The sequence below is a fragment of the Sphaerodactylus townsendi genome, linkage group LG04 (genome assembly GCF_021028975.2).
Source record: "Sphaerodactylus townsendi isolate TG3544 linkage group LG04, MPM_Stown_v2.3, whole genome shotgun sequence".
Classification (NCBI taxonomy): Eukaryota; Metazoa; Chordata; class Lepidosauria; order Squamata; family Sphaerodactylidae; genus Sphaerodactylus; species Sphaerodactylus townsendi.
The window spans coordinates 3695666-3714433 of record NC_059428.1 but is presented as its reverse complement, the minus strand read 5'-3'; the positions used below and the strand labels follow the sequence as shown (position 1 = coordinate 3714433).

The following is an 18768-nucleotide window of genomic DNA, read 5'->3' as shown; positions in this document are numbered from 1 at the left end:
GCCGGGCAGCAGAGCCCCTGAGACTTTCCTATTAGACGCTCTAGGGTCATTTGTCACCCAAAAAGCAAATAAAACTGGCTGTTAATTGGCCAGCCCTGGATAATCGGCATAATTTAATGCCAGCTCCCGTGGCACGTGGAGAACATCAATCAGAACGTAACCCAGGCATTGCCGGGGACTACGGCGAGGTGTTCGCTCTGCGACTGTTATCCAGAGTCCGAAAGGAAGACCTGCGGGGGCTCTTCTGACAATTCTCCCCCACACCACCGCACGTACGCTAGTACTTTTGCAGGCCCCTAATGGTCCGCTACTGTACATCAGGTTCCGGCCAGAGCCTGCTCTGGTTTTTCTCAAGAGCTCTGTGTAGCTCCCTCTTCTGCTTTCCTCCTGTCGTTCTGGGATCCGTCTCTTAACTAAACAAACATTTCTGGCCGGAAACTTCTCTCCACCCCCCCACCCACCCTCGCTACCTCCCGGCCGATTTCCCAACCACTGGAGGAGCTGGGTTCATAAAACCCTACATCAGACATGACTGTTTTACAGTAAATGTCAGAAATCTGGTCGATGTTGGCATTTACTGGTAACTCCTAAGAGTCCCCGAGGGGAATGAAAGACAGTTGCTGACAGTTAGTGGTAAATCTCCCAAACCCAGCATTCTTGGTAAATAACGCAGCAGCAGAAAAAGGCGGGTGGATCTGACTGAAGGTACAACAGTGACCTATTCTAATAACGGTCTGTCGCTAATTTGGAAGAGTGGGGAATCGAACCCGGTTCTTTAGAGATTGCCACTCAAGTGGAAGAGTGGAGGATCGAACCCGGTTCTTTAGAGATTGCCACTCAAGTGGAAGAGTGGAGGATCGAACCCGGTTCTTTAGAGATTGCCAGTGGGGAATCGAACCCGGTTCTTTAGAGATTGCCACTCAAGTGGAAGAGTGGGGAATCGAACCCGGTTCTTTAGAGATTGCCATTCAAGTGGAAGAGTGGAGAATCGAACCCGGTTCTTTAGAGATTGCCACTCAAGTGGAAGAGTGGGGAATCGAACCCGGTTCTTTAGAGATTGCCACTCAAGTGGAAGAGTGGATGATCGAACCTGGTTTTCTAGATTAGTTTGCCGCTCAAGTGGAAGAGTGGGGAATCGAACCCAGTTCTCCTGATTACAGCCCACTGCTCTTAGCCACTATATTACACTGGCTCTCAGATTTCCTATAGCTGGTATCCATTCTGGGGGTGGGTGGGAAATCTCTGCTCCACGTCAGGCAGCTTTTCAAGCTACAGGATCAGGGCCAGGAAAAGAAGATGACAATTCCACCGAGGAATGTCGAGCATGGAAACAGAAAACAGGAGTAAACCCCACCCCGTCGCCCCCCGAGTCCCTTGGGATCGCTGCAATGGGAAAGAAGCTTCTTGCCGTCTTCAAAGGGGCAGATTCCCAGCCTTTGGCCTTGGCGCGCCCCTCCTCCTCGTGGGTAAGGTAACCGATCCCCCTTTTGCTTTGCTCTGCAAAGTATCAGGGCCTGGACAGCTTTAAAAAAGTCTCTTGGGTCTGAATCAGAGAAAAAGCCTCTCGGCTGGTTGCCTCGAGCTTTCTCCATTTGAGGCCCATCCTCATGGAAACAAAGGCACGGGACGGAACGTCTCTTGGTGCAAACTCCCTCTTCGATCAGGCATGGACCAAGGCATGGATTTGGCTCAGGGCAGCCATGTGGCAGGGGTGCAAGGAATTATGGGTAGGCAAGAAGGGGAGGGGAGCAAGCAGTGGGCATAGTCCGAAGGAAGACAGTGCGGCACAGAGGCTAGAGCCGTGGTGGCGAACCTTTGGCACTCCAGATGTTATGGACTACAATTCCCATCAGCCCCTGCCAGCATGGCCAATTGGCCATGCTGGCAGGGGCTGATGGGAATTGTAGTCCATAACATCTGGAGTGCCAAAGGTTTGCCACCACTGGGCTAGAGTGTCTGACTAGGATCTTTTTTCATAGAATCGTAGAGTCGGAAGGGGATCCAGAGGCCATCTAGCCCAACCCCCTGCTCAAAGCAGGATCAGCCTAGACTAGAGCATCCCTGACAAGTTGCTTGAAGACTGCCAGCGAGGCAGAGCTCACCCCCCTCCCATAGCAGCTGATTCCACTGTTGCACAACTCTTACTGGGAATTTTTTGCCCCTGATATCTTTTCTCCCTGTAATTTATACCCATTATTGCAGTGGTGGTGAACCTATGGCATGGGTGCCAGAGGTGGCACTCAGAGCCCTCTCGGTGGGCACGCGCAAACAGAGTCGCGGGCCCCCCCCATCTAGGCTGGGCTCGATTATTTGCATTAAACCTAAGACCTAGTTTTGGGGAAGCAGTGTAGGTAACCCTGTTGAGCGCTGTTAAACCCCACTGATTTTCATGCGAAGAACTAAAGCGCGATCCTTTATCTGGGAGTAAGCTCGGTTGCCGGCAATGGGGCTTGCTTCTGAGTAAACCCTCCAAGGGTCGTGACTCACCCGTTGGAAAAGTTGAACGGTTGCTTCAAAGCAAAGCCACCGACGACCACCAAGCTTACTCCCGAGTAACGCATGCCTCGGAGCCCACCGTTTTTTTCTAAACTAAAACCTCAGTATTCAGGTTAAATTGCCGTGTTGGCACTTTGCGATAAATAAGTGGGTTTTGGGTTGCCATTTGGGCACTCGGTCTCGAAAAGGTTCGCCATCACTGCTTTATTGAGAGTCTTATCCCCTGCAGCTATCAGCTCCCTGCCCTTCAAATGCTTCAAGAGAGCAATAATGTCCCCCCTCAATCTCCTCTACCCCAGACTAATATCCATGACAAAGAACAGTATTTGGGAGACCCAAGTTCGAATCTATGCCTCGATCTTTCAGTTCAACCAACCAACCAAATAGGGTCGAGCTGCAGGTTAATCGGAGGAAGGCGGAATGGTATGGTAACCTACTTTGGGTTCCCACTGGGGGGAAACGTGGGGTGTAAAGATGAAAATAAGTAAATGAAGCAAAGATCCCGAGCCCAGGGATGGTGACACAATGAACTAAGGTGATGAGACGCTTCTGTTGGTCATGATAAATGTGTGTTTTGGGGATGTCCCCAACTTTGTCATTCTGGCGGCACAAAAGAGTCACTGTCCTAACACTCTTACTAGCCTTTGGCAATACATTCTTCGACAATGCATTCGTACTAGGCGTCCAAGGGAACTCAGAGCATCTTACTTTTGAAGAAGAAGAAGAAGAAGAAGAAGAAGAAGAAGAAGAAGAAGAAGAAGAAGAAGAAGAAGAAGAAGAAGAAGAAGAAGAAGAAGAGGAGGAGGAGGAGGAGGAGGAGGAGGAGGAGGAGGAGGAAGAGGAAGAGGAAGAGGAAGAGGAAGAGGAGGAGGAGGAAGAGGAAGAGGAGGAGGAGGAAGAGGAAGAAGAAGGAGGAGGAAGAGAAGGAAGAAGAAGAAGAAGAAGAAGAAGAAGAAGAAGAAGAAGAAGAAGAAGAAGAAGAAGAAGAAGAAGAAGAAGAAGAAGAGAAGGAGTAGTAGTAGTAGTTTTGATTTATACCCCACCTTTCTCTCCTGTAAGGAGACTCAAGATGACTTACAAGCTCCTTTCCCTTCCTCTCCCCACAACAGGCACCTTGTGAGGTCGCTGGGGCTGAGGGAGTTCTGCAAGAACCGCGACTAGCCCAAGGTCACCCACCAGGAATGTAGGAGTGCGGAAACACATCGGGCTCACCAGATAAGCCTCTGCCACTCAGGTGGAGGAGTGGGGAATCAAACCTGGTTCTCCAGAATAGAAAACCACCTGCTCTTAACCACTGCACCATAGTGGTTCTCTTTGAGTAAGGTGATTACAGGGTGGGAACACCTTTCCAACGAGGAAAGGTTGAGGAGACTGGGGCTTCTAAGTATATAAAGCAGAAGGAATTACATCTATAAATGCCGCTGAGCTGGGCTACGGAAGTTATTAGATTTGTAAGGTAGGAGTTACTAGATGTATTTAAAAATGGTTTTAATAAGATGTCATTTATTATTTATTGTGGCTGTTGATTTTGTTTGTTGTTGACCTGTACGCCGTCCAGAGCCCTTAGGGGATGGGGAGGTATGCCAAATCAAAGAAAGAAGGAAAGAAGGAAAGAAAGAAAGAAGGAAGGAAGGAAGGAAGGAAGGAAGGAAGGAAGGAAGGAAGGAAGAAGGAAAGAAAGAAAGAAAGAAAGAAAGAAAGAAAGAAAGAAAGAAAGAAAGAAAGAAAGAAGGAAAGAAGGAAAGAAGGAAAGAAAGAAAGAAAGAAAGAAGGAAGGAAGGAAAGAAAGAAAGAAAGAAGGAAGGAAAGAAAGAAAGAAGGAAAGAAAGAAAGAAGGAAGGAAGGAAGGAAGGAAGGAAGGAAGGAAGGAAGGAAGGAAGGAAGGAAGGAAGGAAGGAAGGAAGGGGTATATTTGTGTGTGACAGTCCTGTTTCTTTCCTGAATTTATGTAGATTGGGCAGCACAACATACTTGATTCCTTTGGACTGTCCAGATTGGGGCCACCCCCTGATTCATTTTCCCCTCTCTCTGGCTTCCGAGTATCCCAGTGGCTCCGGCAGCAGCCGTGACGGCCCTTTCCTGGAATCTAATTCAATCTGGTTGCTCTGACTCAAGCATGTGAATCATCCCAAGAATGCAGAGTCCCGGTAGAGCAAGCTGTCACTAAAGTCCACTAATCCCCAGCTGCAGGAGTGTGGCTTGCAAGTGGGTGTCAAATACTTGAACAACCGGTTTCCAGTGGTGGGATTCAGATAATTTAAGAACTGGCTGTTTACAAGCACCCTTTTAACAACCCGTTTTGGTGCGATCCCACTGTGGTGCGATCGCACTGAATGCCACCACTGCTCGCAAGGTTCGCAGGATTAAATTATCTAGGAAAGTCTCCCGGTGACCAAGTTCTATGAAATGAGGGAGAGGGGAAAAGAGCAAAGAACAGGGTGACCTTGAACAATTCGCACTCATTTCATTGGATTTGGGGCAGGACGAGGGGAAGGGGGCAGGGGCTATTCAGTCACAAGGCAGAAAAATGAATTCATCCCGTCTCTACAGTAAGGAGAGGAGGAAAATGGCGTCAACATGCAACATTATTTAGGGCAAAGCCATAGGGTTTCCAAGGCAAGAGATGAACAGAGGTGGTTTGCCATTGCTTCGCTCTGAATAGCGACTTGGATTTCCTTGGTGGTCTCCCATCTAAGTACTATCCATGGTCCGTCACCCTTCTTAGCTTCTGAGACCTGATGAGATCAAGCTAGTCTGGGCCATCTAGGTCAGGGTAAAAGACATACAGAGGTGGTTTGCCACTGCTGTGCTCTGAATAATGACTTGGACTTCCTTGGTGGTCTCCCATCTAAGTACTAACCATGGTCCGTCACCCTTCTTATCTTCTGAGACCTGAAGAGATCAAGCTAGTCTGAGCCATCTAGGGCAGGGTAAAAGACATACAGAGGTGGTTTGCCACTGCTTTGGCTGCCCCCCCTCCCCCAGGTCAGGGCGCATGGTAATGACACCCTTAGTATTCATTCCGCTGACTCCCTTCGAGCGAGGCTGAGTAAGAAGGAGATTGAAGAACTTAATACGATTCAGCGAGAGCTACCAGTTTTGATTTTATTTCTTTTTAAATCAATGTTTTAGTCCCTAAGGGCTTTCCAAATCAGCATGTCATTCGTTGGCATTTCAAAGAAAGGGATATGTAGGCGAACCAAATTAATCAGTCCAAAGTTGCCCCCTTCTTTAAACGGCTTAAGAAGGACCGTATTAGGACGCCATATTCGGAGAATTTGTCAGCTTATATTTTTAGAATGGCATTTACTAACCTGAGATTCCAGGCGATACCAACGGCAACGCATGGCGCGCGATGCAGCGATGTGCCGGCATCTAATTATAGATGCATTTGTGGCAGAGAGGCAGAGGAGGGCATTCTGCATTATGTTTTGGAGTGTCCTCTTTATGATGACAAAAGGGCTAAATATATTAGAAGAAGAAGAAGAAGAGTTTGGATTCATATCCCCCCTTTCTCTCCTGTAGGAGACTCAAAGGGGCTTACAAACTCCTTGCCCTTCCCCCCCTCACAACAAGCACCCTGTGAGGTGGGTGGGGCTGAGAGAGGTCCGAAGAACTGTGACTAGCCCAAGGTCACCCAGCTGGCGTGTGTGGGAGTGCCCAGGCTAATCTGAATTCCCCAGAGAAGCCTCCACAACTCAAGCGGCAGAGCGGGGAATCAAACCCGGTTCCTCCAGATCAGAATGCACCTGCTCTTAGCCACTGCTCTTAGCCACTACGCCACTGCTGCCGTTGGTAAAGAACTTCTCCCAATTGTGGGGCACACTGATAACACTGGGAAATTGATTTGTCTATTATCCGACAGCGATCCACACATTTCCAACCAAGTAGTACTTTTTGTTCGTGCCGCTAGAAGAATCAGGCTGCTTACGGGGTAATGATGATGCGTTTTATTATCTGATGGGATATTTGTATCAGTTCTAATTGGGTGTTTTTCTGTGCCGGTTTTAATTTTACTGTGTTTGTGTATGAGGAGATTGTGAAGGCCTATGGCCAAGACTTATTACACGGCCACACGGCCTAGAAAACCCACCACAGCCTGTTCGTCCGTTCGTCCGGGTTGCTTTAAAAAAAATGCTTCCAGCAACACATGCGTAGCTACACAGGCATGCAGAAATGAAACCTCACAGCCATGCCAATCATACCATGACACAAACAGCTGCACCTGCACAGCTCATAAACTCATAGAGTTGGAAGAGACCCCAAGGGCCATCCAGTCCAACCCCCTGCAATGCAGGAACACACAATCAAAGCACTCCTGACAGACGGCCATTCAGCCTCTCTTTAAAAACCTCTGAGGCAGTGAATTCCACTGTCCAACAGCCCTGACAGTCAGGAAGTTCTTCCTGATGTTTAGGTGGAATCTCTTTTCCTTCACCTTGAACCCATGACTCCTGGTCCTAGTCTCTGGAACTGCAGGAAACAAGTTTGCTCCCTCACCAACATGACATCCCTTCAAATATCTAAGCATGGCTACCATGTCACCTCTTAACCTTCTCTTCACCACACTAAACATCCCCAGTTCCCCAAATCTCTCCTCATAAGGCATGGATTCCAGACTTTTGACCATTTTGGTTGCCCTCCTCTGGACCCATTTCAACTCATCAATGTCCTTTTAGCTTTAAAAGGGGCTTGGACAGATTGATGGAGGAGAAGTCGATTTATGGCTCCCAATCTTGATCCTCCTTGAGCTGAGATTGCAAATGCCTTAACAGACCAGGTGCTCGGGAGCAGCAGCAGCAGAAGGCCATTGCTTTCACCTCCTGCAGGTGACCTCCCAAAGGCACCTGGTGGGCCACTGCAAGTAGCAGAGTGCTGGACTAGATGGACTCTGGTCTGATCCAGCAGGCTCTTTCCTGTGTTTGGTTTGTTTGTTTGTTTGTTTATTTATTTATTTATGCATTTATAAACCGCCCCATCCCCTAAGGCATAGGTGTCAAACTTGTGGCCCTCCAGATGTTATGGACTACAGTTCCCATCATCCCCTACCAGCATCATGCTAGCAGGGGATGATGGGAACTGTAGTCCATAACATCTGGAGGGCCGCGAGTTTGACACCTGTGCCCTAAGGGCTCTGGGCGGTGAACAACAATATTACAAAACAATATAGCAATAACAATAACATTACAATAATGTTCTTATGTTCTTAAGGTGGGCGGGACCTGTTCGAAATTCCCTCCCCCAAAATGGGCTACATAATGCCCTACACCTGTGACTTTTGGCCTGAGTGGAACTGACCGTTGTACCCGGCAAAACCCGACACGGATCCCCTCTACTTCAGCTCACCTTGACCAGAAGCTCATAGCGCGGGATCCGCTGCACCGGCTTGATCAGTAGGTCCGAGAGCGCTTGCTTCTCCCTGTTCTCTCGCATGTTTTGCTGGAGGAGGGACACAGAAGAAAAACCCGAGATGTAAACCCAATTCCACATCGGTGTCTGCAAGCATGAGGTGACACAGAGCACACTCAAGAGCCAGGAGCAAAAAAACGGTCTCGTGAGTCTGTGCGGATAATCCAAGAACAAAGGGTTGTTTAAGACTTTAGGGGATGGGGCCGGTTTGATCACAGATGCAATCTAGACCCCGGAAGATCTTATTTTTGTGAGTATAAGTATGCATTGGTGTGATTACTTTGGTCTTTACCTGTTGTACACCTGCCTTGATTACTATGGTAGATTCCTATGGGCATAGAGCAGGGATCACGGGGGCAGTTGTTGGAGTTGGTATGAATTTCCTGCATTGTGCAGGAGATAAACTAGACGCAGTGGTCTATTGACTATGCTGGCAGGGGCTGATGGGAATTGTAGTCCATAACATCTGGAGTGCCAAAGGTTCGCCACCACGGAACTAGAGGACCTGCAAGGTCCCTCCCAGCTCTATGTTTCTGTTTCTAAGAGGAAGAGAAGAGTTTGGATTTATATCCCCCCTTTCTCTCCTGCAGGAGACTCAAAGGGGCTTAAAATCTCCTTGCCCTTCCCCCCTCACAACAAACACCCTGTGAGGTGGGTGGGGCTGAGAGAGCTCCGAGAAGCTGTGACTAGCCCAAGGTCACTCAGCTGGCGTGTGTGGGAGTGCACAGGCTAATCTGAATTCCCCAGATAAGCCTCCACAGCTCAGGCGGCAGAGCGGGGAATCAATCCCGGTTCCTCCAGATTAGATACACGAGCTCTTAACCTCCTACAGCAAGGCTGTTTCTGCACAGCCACGCTACGGGGATGGTCCCGGTATGGTCCACGGATGGTGCCGGTAGGGGTGGGGAAGAGGCTGCGCCGTCCCCCGAACGCCTTACCGTCCCTCCGACCTTCCGGCGCGTCGCCCAGGCAAGGGGACACGCCCCCTGACCTGCGCGACAGCTCTGGAGTCGCAGGGCGGGGGGGGGGGGGCCCATCAGCCCCTGCCAGCATGGCCAATTGGCCATGCTGGCAGGGGCTGATGGGAATTGTAGTCCATAACATCTGGAGTGCCAAAGGTTCGCCGCCACGGAACTAGAGGACCCGCAAGGTCCCTCCCAGCTCTATGTTTCTGTTTCTAAGAGGAAGAGAAGAGTTTGGATTTATATCCCCCTTTTCTCTCCTGCAGGAGACTCAAAGGGGCTTACAATCTCCTTGCCCTTCCCCCCTCACAACAAACACCCTGCGAGGTGGGTGGGGCTGAGAGAGCTCCGAGAAGCTGTGACTAGCCCAAGGTCACCTAGCTGGCATGTGTGGGAGTGCACAGGCTAATCTGAATTCCCCAGATAAGCCTCCACAGCTCAGGCGGCAGAGCGGGGAAATCAAACCCGGTTCCTCCAGATCAGACACACGAGCTCTTAACCTCCTACGCTAAGGCTGTTTCTGCACGGCCACGCTACGGGGATGGTCCCGGTATGGTCCACGGATGGTCCCGGTAGGGGCGGGGAAGAGGCTGCGCCGTCCCCCGAACGCCTTACCGTCCCTCCGACCTTCTGGTGCGTCACCCAGGCCAGGGGACATGCCCCCTGCCCTGCGCGACAGCTCTGGAGTCGCAGGGCAGGGGGGGGGGGAGGAAATGGCGCCTTCCAGCCGCTGCCGTTCACACGGCAGCGGTTGGAAGCTGCTGTTTTCGGAAACGGCAGCTTCGCACCGCTCAGGGATTGCGAGGCTGCTGCAGCCGCAATGCAGCAACGGCGCCCGTGCAAACCCCTCCCCAGGGACGCTGTTTTTAGCATCCCTGGGACGCTGTATTCCACCCGTGCGGAAACAGCCTAAGTGACAGCTGTTAAGGGCAAAGAAGGCAAAATCTCAGCCCCAACTACCGAGCGAGCTGTGGAGGCTTATCCGGTGAATCAGATTAGCTTGTGCACTCCAACGAATGCTGGCTGGGTGACCTTGGGCTAGTCACAGTTCTTCGGAGCTCTCTCAGCCCCACCCACCTCACAGGGTATTATTTGTGGGCGGTGGGGGGGAGAAGGGAAAGGAGTTTGTAAGTCCCTTTGAGTCTGGTTACAGGAGAGAAAGGAGGGATATAAATCCAACTCTTCTACTTCAAAACAGAATCCTGACTGTTTAACGTGCCACCGATGTACATCTCAGCATGCAGAACATGCGGAAAACACCTGTTACGGTGGAGGGGCTGGGCACAATTTTTTAAACAGTCCAGAATTGCAGAAAAATAAGGAGTTTCCCTGTCTGGGGAAGGACATCTGCCTGATGTTGGAGCAAGAAGAAGAGTTTGGATTTATACACCGCTTTTCTCTCCTGTAAGGAGTCTCACAAGCGGCTTACTTCCCTTCTTCCCTCCAAAATAGACTCCTTGTAAGGCAGGTGGGACCGAGAGAATTCAGAGATAACTGTGACTAGCCCAAGGTCACCCGGCAGAATTTAATGTGAAGGAGCAGGGAATCAAACCTGGTTCTCTAGATTACAGCCCACCGCTCTTAACCACTACGCCACGCTGGCTCTCAAGAATGCCAGATTGCAATCCAAAGATTCCTCCTTCGCTTATCTTGAAATCAGAAGCTGGGTGGGCAGTGGGGTTTGTCACAGAGCTTCAGTTGGAGGCTGCACATTCGAGGGCACTTAGAGTACAGGAGCACTCTAAACTGGAGAACCGGGTTTGATTCCCCACTCTGCCACTTGAGCTGTGGAGGCTTATCTGGGGAACTAGATTAGCCAGTACATTCTCACACACGCCACCTGGGTGACTTTGGGCTAGTCACAGCTCTTCGGAGCTCTCTCAGCCCCACCCAGAAGAAGAAGAAGAGTTTGGATTTATATCCCCCCTTTCTCTCCTGAAGGAGACTCAAAGGGGCTTACAATCTCCTTTCCCTTCTCCCCTTACAACAAACACCCTGTGAGGTAGGTGAGGCTGAGAGAGCTCCGAAAAGCTGTGACTAGCCCAAGGTCACCCAGCTTGCGTGTGTGGGAGTGTACAGGCTAATCTGAATTCCCTAGATAAGCCTCCACAGCTCAAGCGGCAGAGCTGGGAATCAAACCTGGTTCCTCCAGATCAGAGTGCACCTGCTCTTAGCCACTACGCCACTGCTGCTCACCTCACAGAGGCCCCTTCCACACACGCAAAATAATGCGTTTTCAAACCACTTTCATAACTGTTTGAAAGTGGAGTTTGCTATTCCGCACAGCTGCAAAGAGCACTGAAAACAGTTTGAAAGTGCATTATTCTGCATGTGCGGAATGAGCCACAGTGTTTGCTGGGGGTGGGGGGAAGGGAAAGGAGATTGTGAGCCCCTTTGAGTCTCCTTACAGGAGAGAAAAGGGGGGATATAAATCCAAACTCTTCTTTTTCTTTTTCTACTCGGAGTTCAGCTGCTCAAACAGCAGGGGGAAAAGGACCGTGTCATACCTCCAGAAACTTCATGAACGCCGGCCTGGCTTCTTTGGCGATCCTCACCGCATCTTTCGCATTGAGGAAGTTGTCAATGTAGGCGGAGTAAATGTTCACGAGGATTTCCTTGGAAAACTAGAGGGGACGACCAAGAGGGTTTTGATTAGAGATCAGGGCATTCCATTCCCATGATGTCAAACAGGGAGAGGGTGCTGGTGGGTGGACAGCATCCCGGGAGACAAATCAGAAAGAAAAACAAGGCTGAGACGTGCGACAGGCCCTCTGCGATGCTTACTCGACCCCTGAGAAGACGTGGCTCACGTACAGAGAGGCGGCGGTTTCGTCCCTGCTTATTTCTCCTCCCCACACGGGCTCTGCAGCCTTTCTAAGAAGAGGATTCTCAAAAGAGAAGGCCCAAAGAAAGAGAGAGGGGCAGCAAGGCCCCTTCTGCACAATAAATATATAATAGGTTGCAGTTGGGATAAAGTAATCTGTTTTCCTGTTTTTTGCGCTCACGTGCATCTGTGCAGGCAGCAAATTGGAGCCCACGGGAATAATCCTATCCCCCCTCAGACGTCTCCTCTCCAAACTAAAGAGTCCCAAACGCTGCAGCGGATATCGAAGAGATAAAAAAAGTGCAGAGAAGGGCAACGAGGATGATTGAGGGACTGGAGCACCTTCCCTATGAGGAGAGGCTGCAGCGTTTGGGACTCTTTAGTTTGGAGAGGAGGCGTCTGAGGGGGGATATGATTGAAGTCTATAAAATGATGCATGGGGTAGAAAATGTCGACACAGAGAAATGTTTCTCTCTTTCTCACAATACTAGAACCAGGGGGCATAAATGGAAAATGCTGGGGGGAAGAATTAGGACTAATCAAAGGAAACACTTCTTCACGCAACGTGTGATTGGTGTTTGGAATATGCTGCCACAGGAGGGGGTGATGGCCACTAACCTGGATAGCTTTAAAAGGGGCTTGGACAGATTTATGGAGGAGAAGTCGATCTCTGGCTACCAATCTTGATCCTCCTTGATCTGAGATTGCAAATGCCTTAACAGTCCAGGTGCTCGGGAGCAACAGCAGCAGAAGGCCATTGCTTTCACATCCTGGACGTGAGCTCCCAAAGGCACCTGGTGGGCCACTGCGAGTAGCAGAGTGCTGGACTAGATGGACTCTGGTCTGATCCAGCAGGCTAGTTCTTATATTGGGGCTCTTTATGAGTACCCTAATCAGTCGCTATCAAGGATATAAGGGGAAACTATGATCAATTCTGTACGGCAAATATATAACGGGTTGAAATCGTTATAAAGGAACCCGTTTTCCCTTTTCCCGTTCACACACGTGCCGTGCAGGCAGTGACTGGAGCCCATGGAAACAATCCAGCTTGCTTTCGCACCTTTGCATGGAGACAGTTCTTTTTTTCAGAAAATTTCCTGCAACACGTGCATAGCTACGCAGGCACGCAGAAACGAACCCCGGCAGCCATACTGATCATCCCACAATACGATTGGCTGAACCTGCATAGCTGTACATGTGCAACACAATACATGAATTCCATTTTCTTGCAATGATCTCAGTGGCATGAGTGTTATAAGATACCCAATCTCCTGAACAGCTCAGATGTACTCTTTTGTGAAACTGTTGCAAATTTTATACTGGAAATTAGTAATTTTAACTGTATTTCTTAACCTTGTTTTGTTTTAAAATTTTGTCCTGTTTTATATGCCAATAAAGGCTTGTGTTGTGTAACATGTGCAACACGCAATTTTTAAAAAAGAAAAGAAATGGCAAGCAGATCTCCCTGACCGTGGACGGCGCGGTGGAAAGGAGGGATATGAACCGCCTCCTGCCTGGGTTATCAAGTTAGCTCTCCCAGCCCCACCTCCCGGTTCCTCGGCTGCAGCTGAGCTCTGGAAAGCAGGGAGGCGCGTTTGGCTGGGTCAGATGGCAGCACTTACAGACTGTACCAGGATGTCTCCCACTTTCTGCTTCTCGTGCCAGTTCTGCACGCATTCGCTGATCTGCTCCAAAAACTCCTCGTGATGTTCCAGCAGCTCAGGGATCTGATCGAAGATCTCGTCAACTAAGGATGGGTCGCAGAGGACGGAGTTTTCAGGCTGCTTCAAGGGCTTCATGTAACCCTGGGACAGAAGGGAAAGAGAGAAGAAGGGACCAATATAAAACAAGGGAGCAAAATAACATAAATCCTGAAGGTTATCCCTTGTGTTTTCGAAAAAGTGACTGGTGCAGGGTTCAACTCTAGTGTCCTCTGGTGCCTTATTGTGAGCTACACAATGGAGAGAACATGTTATGCATCTGACTTTCTATAACAAACTTTTCCCATGTGGAAAAGGCTGCTTCCTGCTTAGGCATGGGTGTCTGCCAAATCCCCCCCTCCATTTTTATTAAACAACAATAACTTGCAAAAAAACCCCCTCAAATACCAATCCAAGAGAAATCTCGCTTGTGTGAATGGGGTACAGCAGATCTTGCACAATGGACAGAGCTTATGAACCTGCCCCATCACTACGGTCATCTTCAGAAGCCCTTCGTTGGGTGCCCACACCTCCTGAGATTAGGAAGGTGGCAAACAAGGACACAGCCTTCTCTGTTGTGGCCCCATAACTCTTGAATTCTCTCCCCTGGGAGATTCGTCTGTCCCCTTTTACTGCTATATTTCGTCAATGGATGAAGAAGAAGAAGAAGAGTTTGGATTTATATCCCCCCTTTCTCTCCTGCAGGAGACTCAAAGGGGCTGACAATCTCCTTGCCCTTCCCCCCTCACAACAAACACCCTGTGAGGTAGGTGGGGCTGAGAGAGCTCCGAGAACCTGTGACTAGCCCGAGGTCACCCAGCTGGCGTGTGTGGGAGTGCACAGGCTAATCTGAATTCCCCAGATAAGCCTCCACAGCTCAGGCGGCAGAGCTGGGAATCAAACCCGGTTCCTCCAGATTAGATACACTAGCTCTTAACCTCCTACGCCACTGCTGCAGTGCCAAAGGTTCGCCACAACGGTTGTAGGGCATGGAACTCAGACCTTTTTACCATTTTGGTCGCCCTCCTCAGGACTTGTTCCAGCTGGCCAATATCGTCCCTGATTTTTGGTGCCCAGAACTGGAGGGTTCAGTCAGTCAACCAATTACAGATCCACCTAAGGCCCCTTCTGCACATGGAGAAAAATGGACTTTCAATCCACTTTGCAGCTGGATTTTGGTGTGCAGAATAGCAAACTTGCAAACAATTGTGAAAGTGGATTGAAAGTGCATTATTCCCCCTCCCCCCCCACACACAACAAACACCCTGTGAGGTGGGTGGGGCTGAGAGAGCTCCAAAGTGCTGTGACTAACCCAAGGTCACCCAGCTGGCGTGTGTGGGAGTGCACAAGCTAATCTGGCTCACCAGATAAGCCTCCACAGCTCAAGTGGCAGAGCAGAGAATCAAATCCAGTTCTCCAGATTAGAGTGCACCTGCTCTTAACTAGCAAACCACGCTGGTCCAGGGGTGGGACAGAGGTGGGATCCAGCAGGTTCTCACAGGTTCCCGAGAGTAGTTTACTAATTATTTGTGTGTGCCGAGAGGGGGTTACGAATTGGTGATTTTGCCACGTGATTTTTGCCTTAGTTACGCCCCTCCTCTCAGCAGCAGCGCGCAGAACTTGAAGCAGTCTAGCAGGAGGTGCACCGGCGTGCGTGGAAGCCTGCATCTGCATGCATTCGTTTCCCGCCCAAGAACCGATGCAGCGGCTGCGTCCTTGCCACAGCCCCCGGAATACCTGGCCACGCCCCCGTTGTGCCCTGCCCAGCCCCATTGATGCTACCCCACAGTTTGAATCCCACCACCATGGGAACCTGTTACTAACATTTTTGGATCCCACCACTGAGTGGGAATGCCAACCAGCTTGGCAGGTTTAGAGAAAGGAATGGGATGGCTTCATGGACGGGTGGCCTATTGATACCTATTTGCCAGGAGGGTGAAAAGCCTCCAGGTTCAAGCGCAGTGTACCCCTAAATTTCAGTTGCTGGGGGACAAAAGAAGAGGCCTGTTCCATTCATGCTTCCCAGCGCAATCTGGAGCAGCACTGTGGGAAACAGGATGCTGGATTTGACGGACCTTTGGCCTGGATCGCTGAGTGCCAAGGAAATATATTTTCTCGAGCAATGACCTCCAGATCTCGTTCCTAGATAGCTGTCGCCAGTTCAGATGCTGGCAAAGGAGAGGGGAGCAGCCACGGGGACAGCCACGGGGAAGCTGTCGAAGAGGGTCCTTTGAATATGGATCCATCCCCCAAATCAAACCACATTTCTATCCCACAAATAAAGGGGGAAAAGTCTGCACTGTACTTTCGTTCTGCATTATCCTGTTGGCTTTTTTTTTTTTTTTAAAAAAGCTGAATGGATCCGTGAGACTGTGAATATTTTATAAATAAACCCGTTCGTTTTAAAGCTCTGCTTTCCTGGCGTTTTATTGCAAAAGTCACAAACGATCTTCCCAAAGCCAATTTCACCCCGGAAGCCCCCTCAACAGTAGCTAGTCTGGGGGGTGGGTGGGTGGGATTATTTTAATGTTGTTTCCTATTGTTCTTTCAATTGTTCTACTTTCTTTATGATGGTTTGTTGTGGTTTTTTAGAATTGTTTTTAACCTAAGCAGCCTAGCAATGTGGGTATGAGATGGGGTATAAATGTTTGTCATAGAATCATAGAGTTGGAGGAAGAAGAAGAAGAAGAAGAAGAAGAAGAAGAAGAGGAGGAGGAGGAGTAGAGAGAAAGGGGGACAAAAGACCCCAAGGGCCATCAAGGGGGAAGAGACCCCAAGGGCCATCAAGTCCAAACACACAATCAAACACACAATCAAAGCACTCCTGTCAGATGGCCATCAGCCTCTCTGTAAAAACCACCCAGAGAAGGAGACTCCATCACACTCCGGGTTAGTGCATTCCACTGTCCAACAGCCTTCATTGTCAGGAAGATTTTCCTGATGTTTAAGTGGAAGCCAACTCCTCTTCTAAGCAGGGTTTGTCCTGGCTAGTACTTGGCTGGGAGATCTCCAAGGAAGCCCAGGAGAGGAGACGTCTGAGGGGGGATATGATCGAAGTCTATAAAATGATGCATGGGGTAGAAAATGTTGACAGAGAGAAGTTTCTCTCTCTTTCTCACAATACTAGAACCAGGGGGCACTCATTGAAAATACTGGGGGGAAGAATTAGGACTAATAAAAGGAAACACTTCTTGGTGTTTGGAATATGCTGCCACAGGAGGTGGTGATGGCCACTAACCTGGATAGCTTTAAAAGGGGCTTGGACAGATTGATGGAGGAGAAGTCGATCTCTGGCTACCAATCTTGATCCTCCTTGATCTGAGGTTGCAAATGCCTGAGCAGACCAGGTGCTCGGGAGCAGCAGCCGCAGAAGGCCATTGCTTTCACCTCCTGCAGGTGAGCTCCCAAAGGCACCTGGTGGGCCACTGCGAGTAGCAGAGAGCTGGACTAGATGGACTCTGGCCTGATCCAGCTGGCTTGTTCTTATGCTCTTATGGAGTGCAGTTAGGGTTGGCCAGACCCCCTGGATCCCCACAACTGGAAAATAAATGTACTCTTTCCCCCACCCCCACACTCATCCTTGGGCACCAAGAACAGTTACTTTACCATGAGAGCCAGCGAGGTGTAGTGGTCAACAGCAGGTGCATTCTAATCTGGAGAACCGGGTTTGATTCCCTGCTCTGCCACTTGAGCTGTGGAGGCTTATCTGGTGAACCTGATTAGCCTGTGCACTCCAACACATACATACATACATACATACATACATACATACATACATACATACATACATACATACATACATACATACATCTATTCCTCCCTCCCTTCCTCCATCCCTCCATCCATCTATCCATATATATATATAGAGAGAGGTGGACAGGTAGATAGGTAGATAGGTAGATAAGATAGATGGATGGATAGATAGATCGAGAGAGAGAGAGAGAGAGAGAGGTGCACAGGTAGGTAGGTAGGTAGGTAGATAGATAGGTAGATAGGTAGATAGAGAGAGAGACTAGATAGATAGATAGATAGATAGAGAGACTAGATAGATAGATAGATAGATAGATAGATAGATAGATAGATAGATAGATAGATAGATAGATAGATAGATAGATAGATAGATAGATAGATAGATAGATAGATAGATAGATAGATAGATAGATAGGGCTCTGGGTGGCGTACAGCAGGCCAGCAACAACAATAACATAGTAACATTAAACACAGCAGGCCAAGAACAACATTATACACAATAATAACTAAGTTAATTTAAAACAATTTACAAACTCTATAAAACTATAAAAACACAGCAGCAGCGATATTATATGGCGCCCGATCCCAAGGCCGGGAGGGGACAGTAGTGCTAATTAGATATTAAATCGGGCGTGCCAAATGATGGAGTAGCACGCAATACAGGAGCATCCTGGAGGGGGAATCCGTGGCTGGCCTGGGTGACCTTGGGCTAGTCACAGTTCTTTGGAGCTCTCTCAGCCCCCCCTACCTCACAGGGTGTTTGTTGTGGGAGGGAAGAGGGGGGGAGGGAAGGGAAAGGAGACTGTAAGCTCCTTTGAGTCTCCTTACGAGAGAGAAAGGGGGGATATAAATCCCAAAAAAACCTTTCTTCACATGCAAAAGGCCCCAGACCCAACCGCAGGAATCTGAAGCGAAGCGTTCCCAAGAACTCAGGAGAAACACTTTTCTGCGTGAGACGCCAGCCTATGTAAAATGTAGGAATTCGTCCCTGGATGAGAGGATATTGAGATCTGGGGGGGGGGTGGGGGGGGGGGGGGGGGGGGGGGGGGGGGGGTGGGTGACGGGGGGGGGGGGGGGGGGGTGTGGCTGGGGGGGGGGGGGGGGGGGGGGGGGGGTGGGGGGGGGTGATTGTGTGTTCCTGCATGGCAGGGGGCTGGACTGGATGGTCCTTGGGGTCTCTTCCAACTCTGTGATTTCTATGATAAGCAGTTCCTTTCATTTTATTTGTGGCTTCCATTTCCAAGCCTTTATTTTTATTCTGATTTCCCCAGTGAAGTAAATCAAGGTGTGGTTATATAGAAGCTGTGACTTCCAACCTTTCTAGACCTGGAACGCACCTTTTATACACCTTGCTTCAGACAGCAGCATGAGAACCACTGACTTGCGAGCCTGTGACAGGAACTAATGTGTCATCAGAGTCATGTGACAGGAAGGAATCCTGTCCACCCTGAATGACCTTGTGCCATCAGTGTGCATGCAAAGGAGGCAGGTGGCGAGGTGCCTTGCTCACTGTAGATACTTCTAGTCATTGGTGTGAAATATTAGTGGTTCTAGGATCTTCTAGCCCACAGGTGTCAAATTCGCGGCCCTCCAGATGTTATGGACTACAGTTCCCATCATCCCCTGC

General features: G+C 49.5%; 1 protein-coding gene across 1 annotated transcript in view; it reads right to left on the bottom strand.

The window, feature by feature from the left end:
• ARHGEF17 (Rho guanine nucleotide exchange factor 17) overlaps positions 1–18768 on the bottom strand; it is a 78798-nt gene that overhangs the window by 45279 nt on the left and 14751 nt on the right. The window contains exons 2-5 of the mRNA XM_048493031.1: positions 13871–13924; positions 13314–13496; positions 11375–11491; positions 7843–7935 (exon numbers count right to left, since the gene is read on the bottom strand). Coding sequence (XP_048348988.1) covers positions 7843–7935; positions 11375–11491; positions 13314–13496; positions 13871–13924 — 447 coding nt within the window. The remainder of the gene's footprint in view (positions 1–7842; positions 7936–11374; positions 11492–13313; positions 13497–13870; positions 13925–18768) is intronic.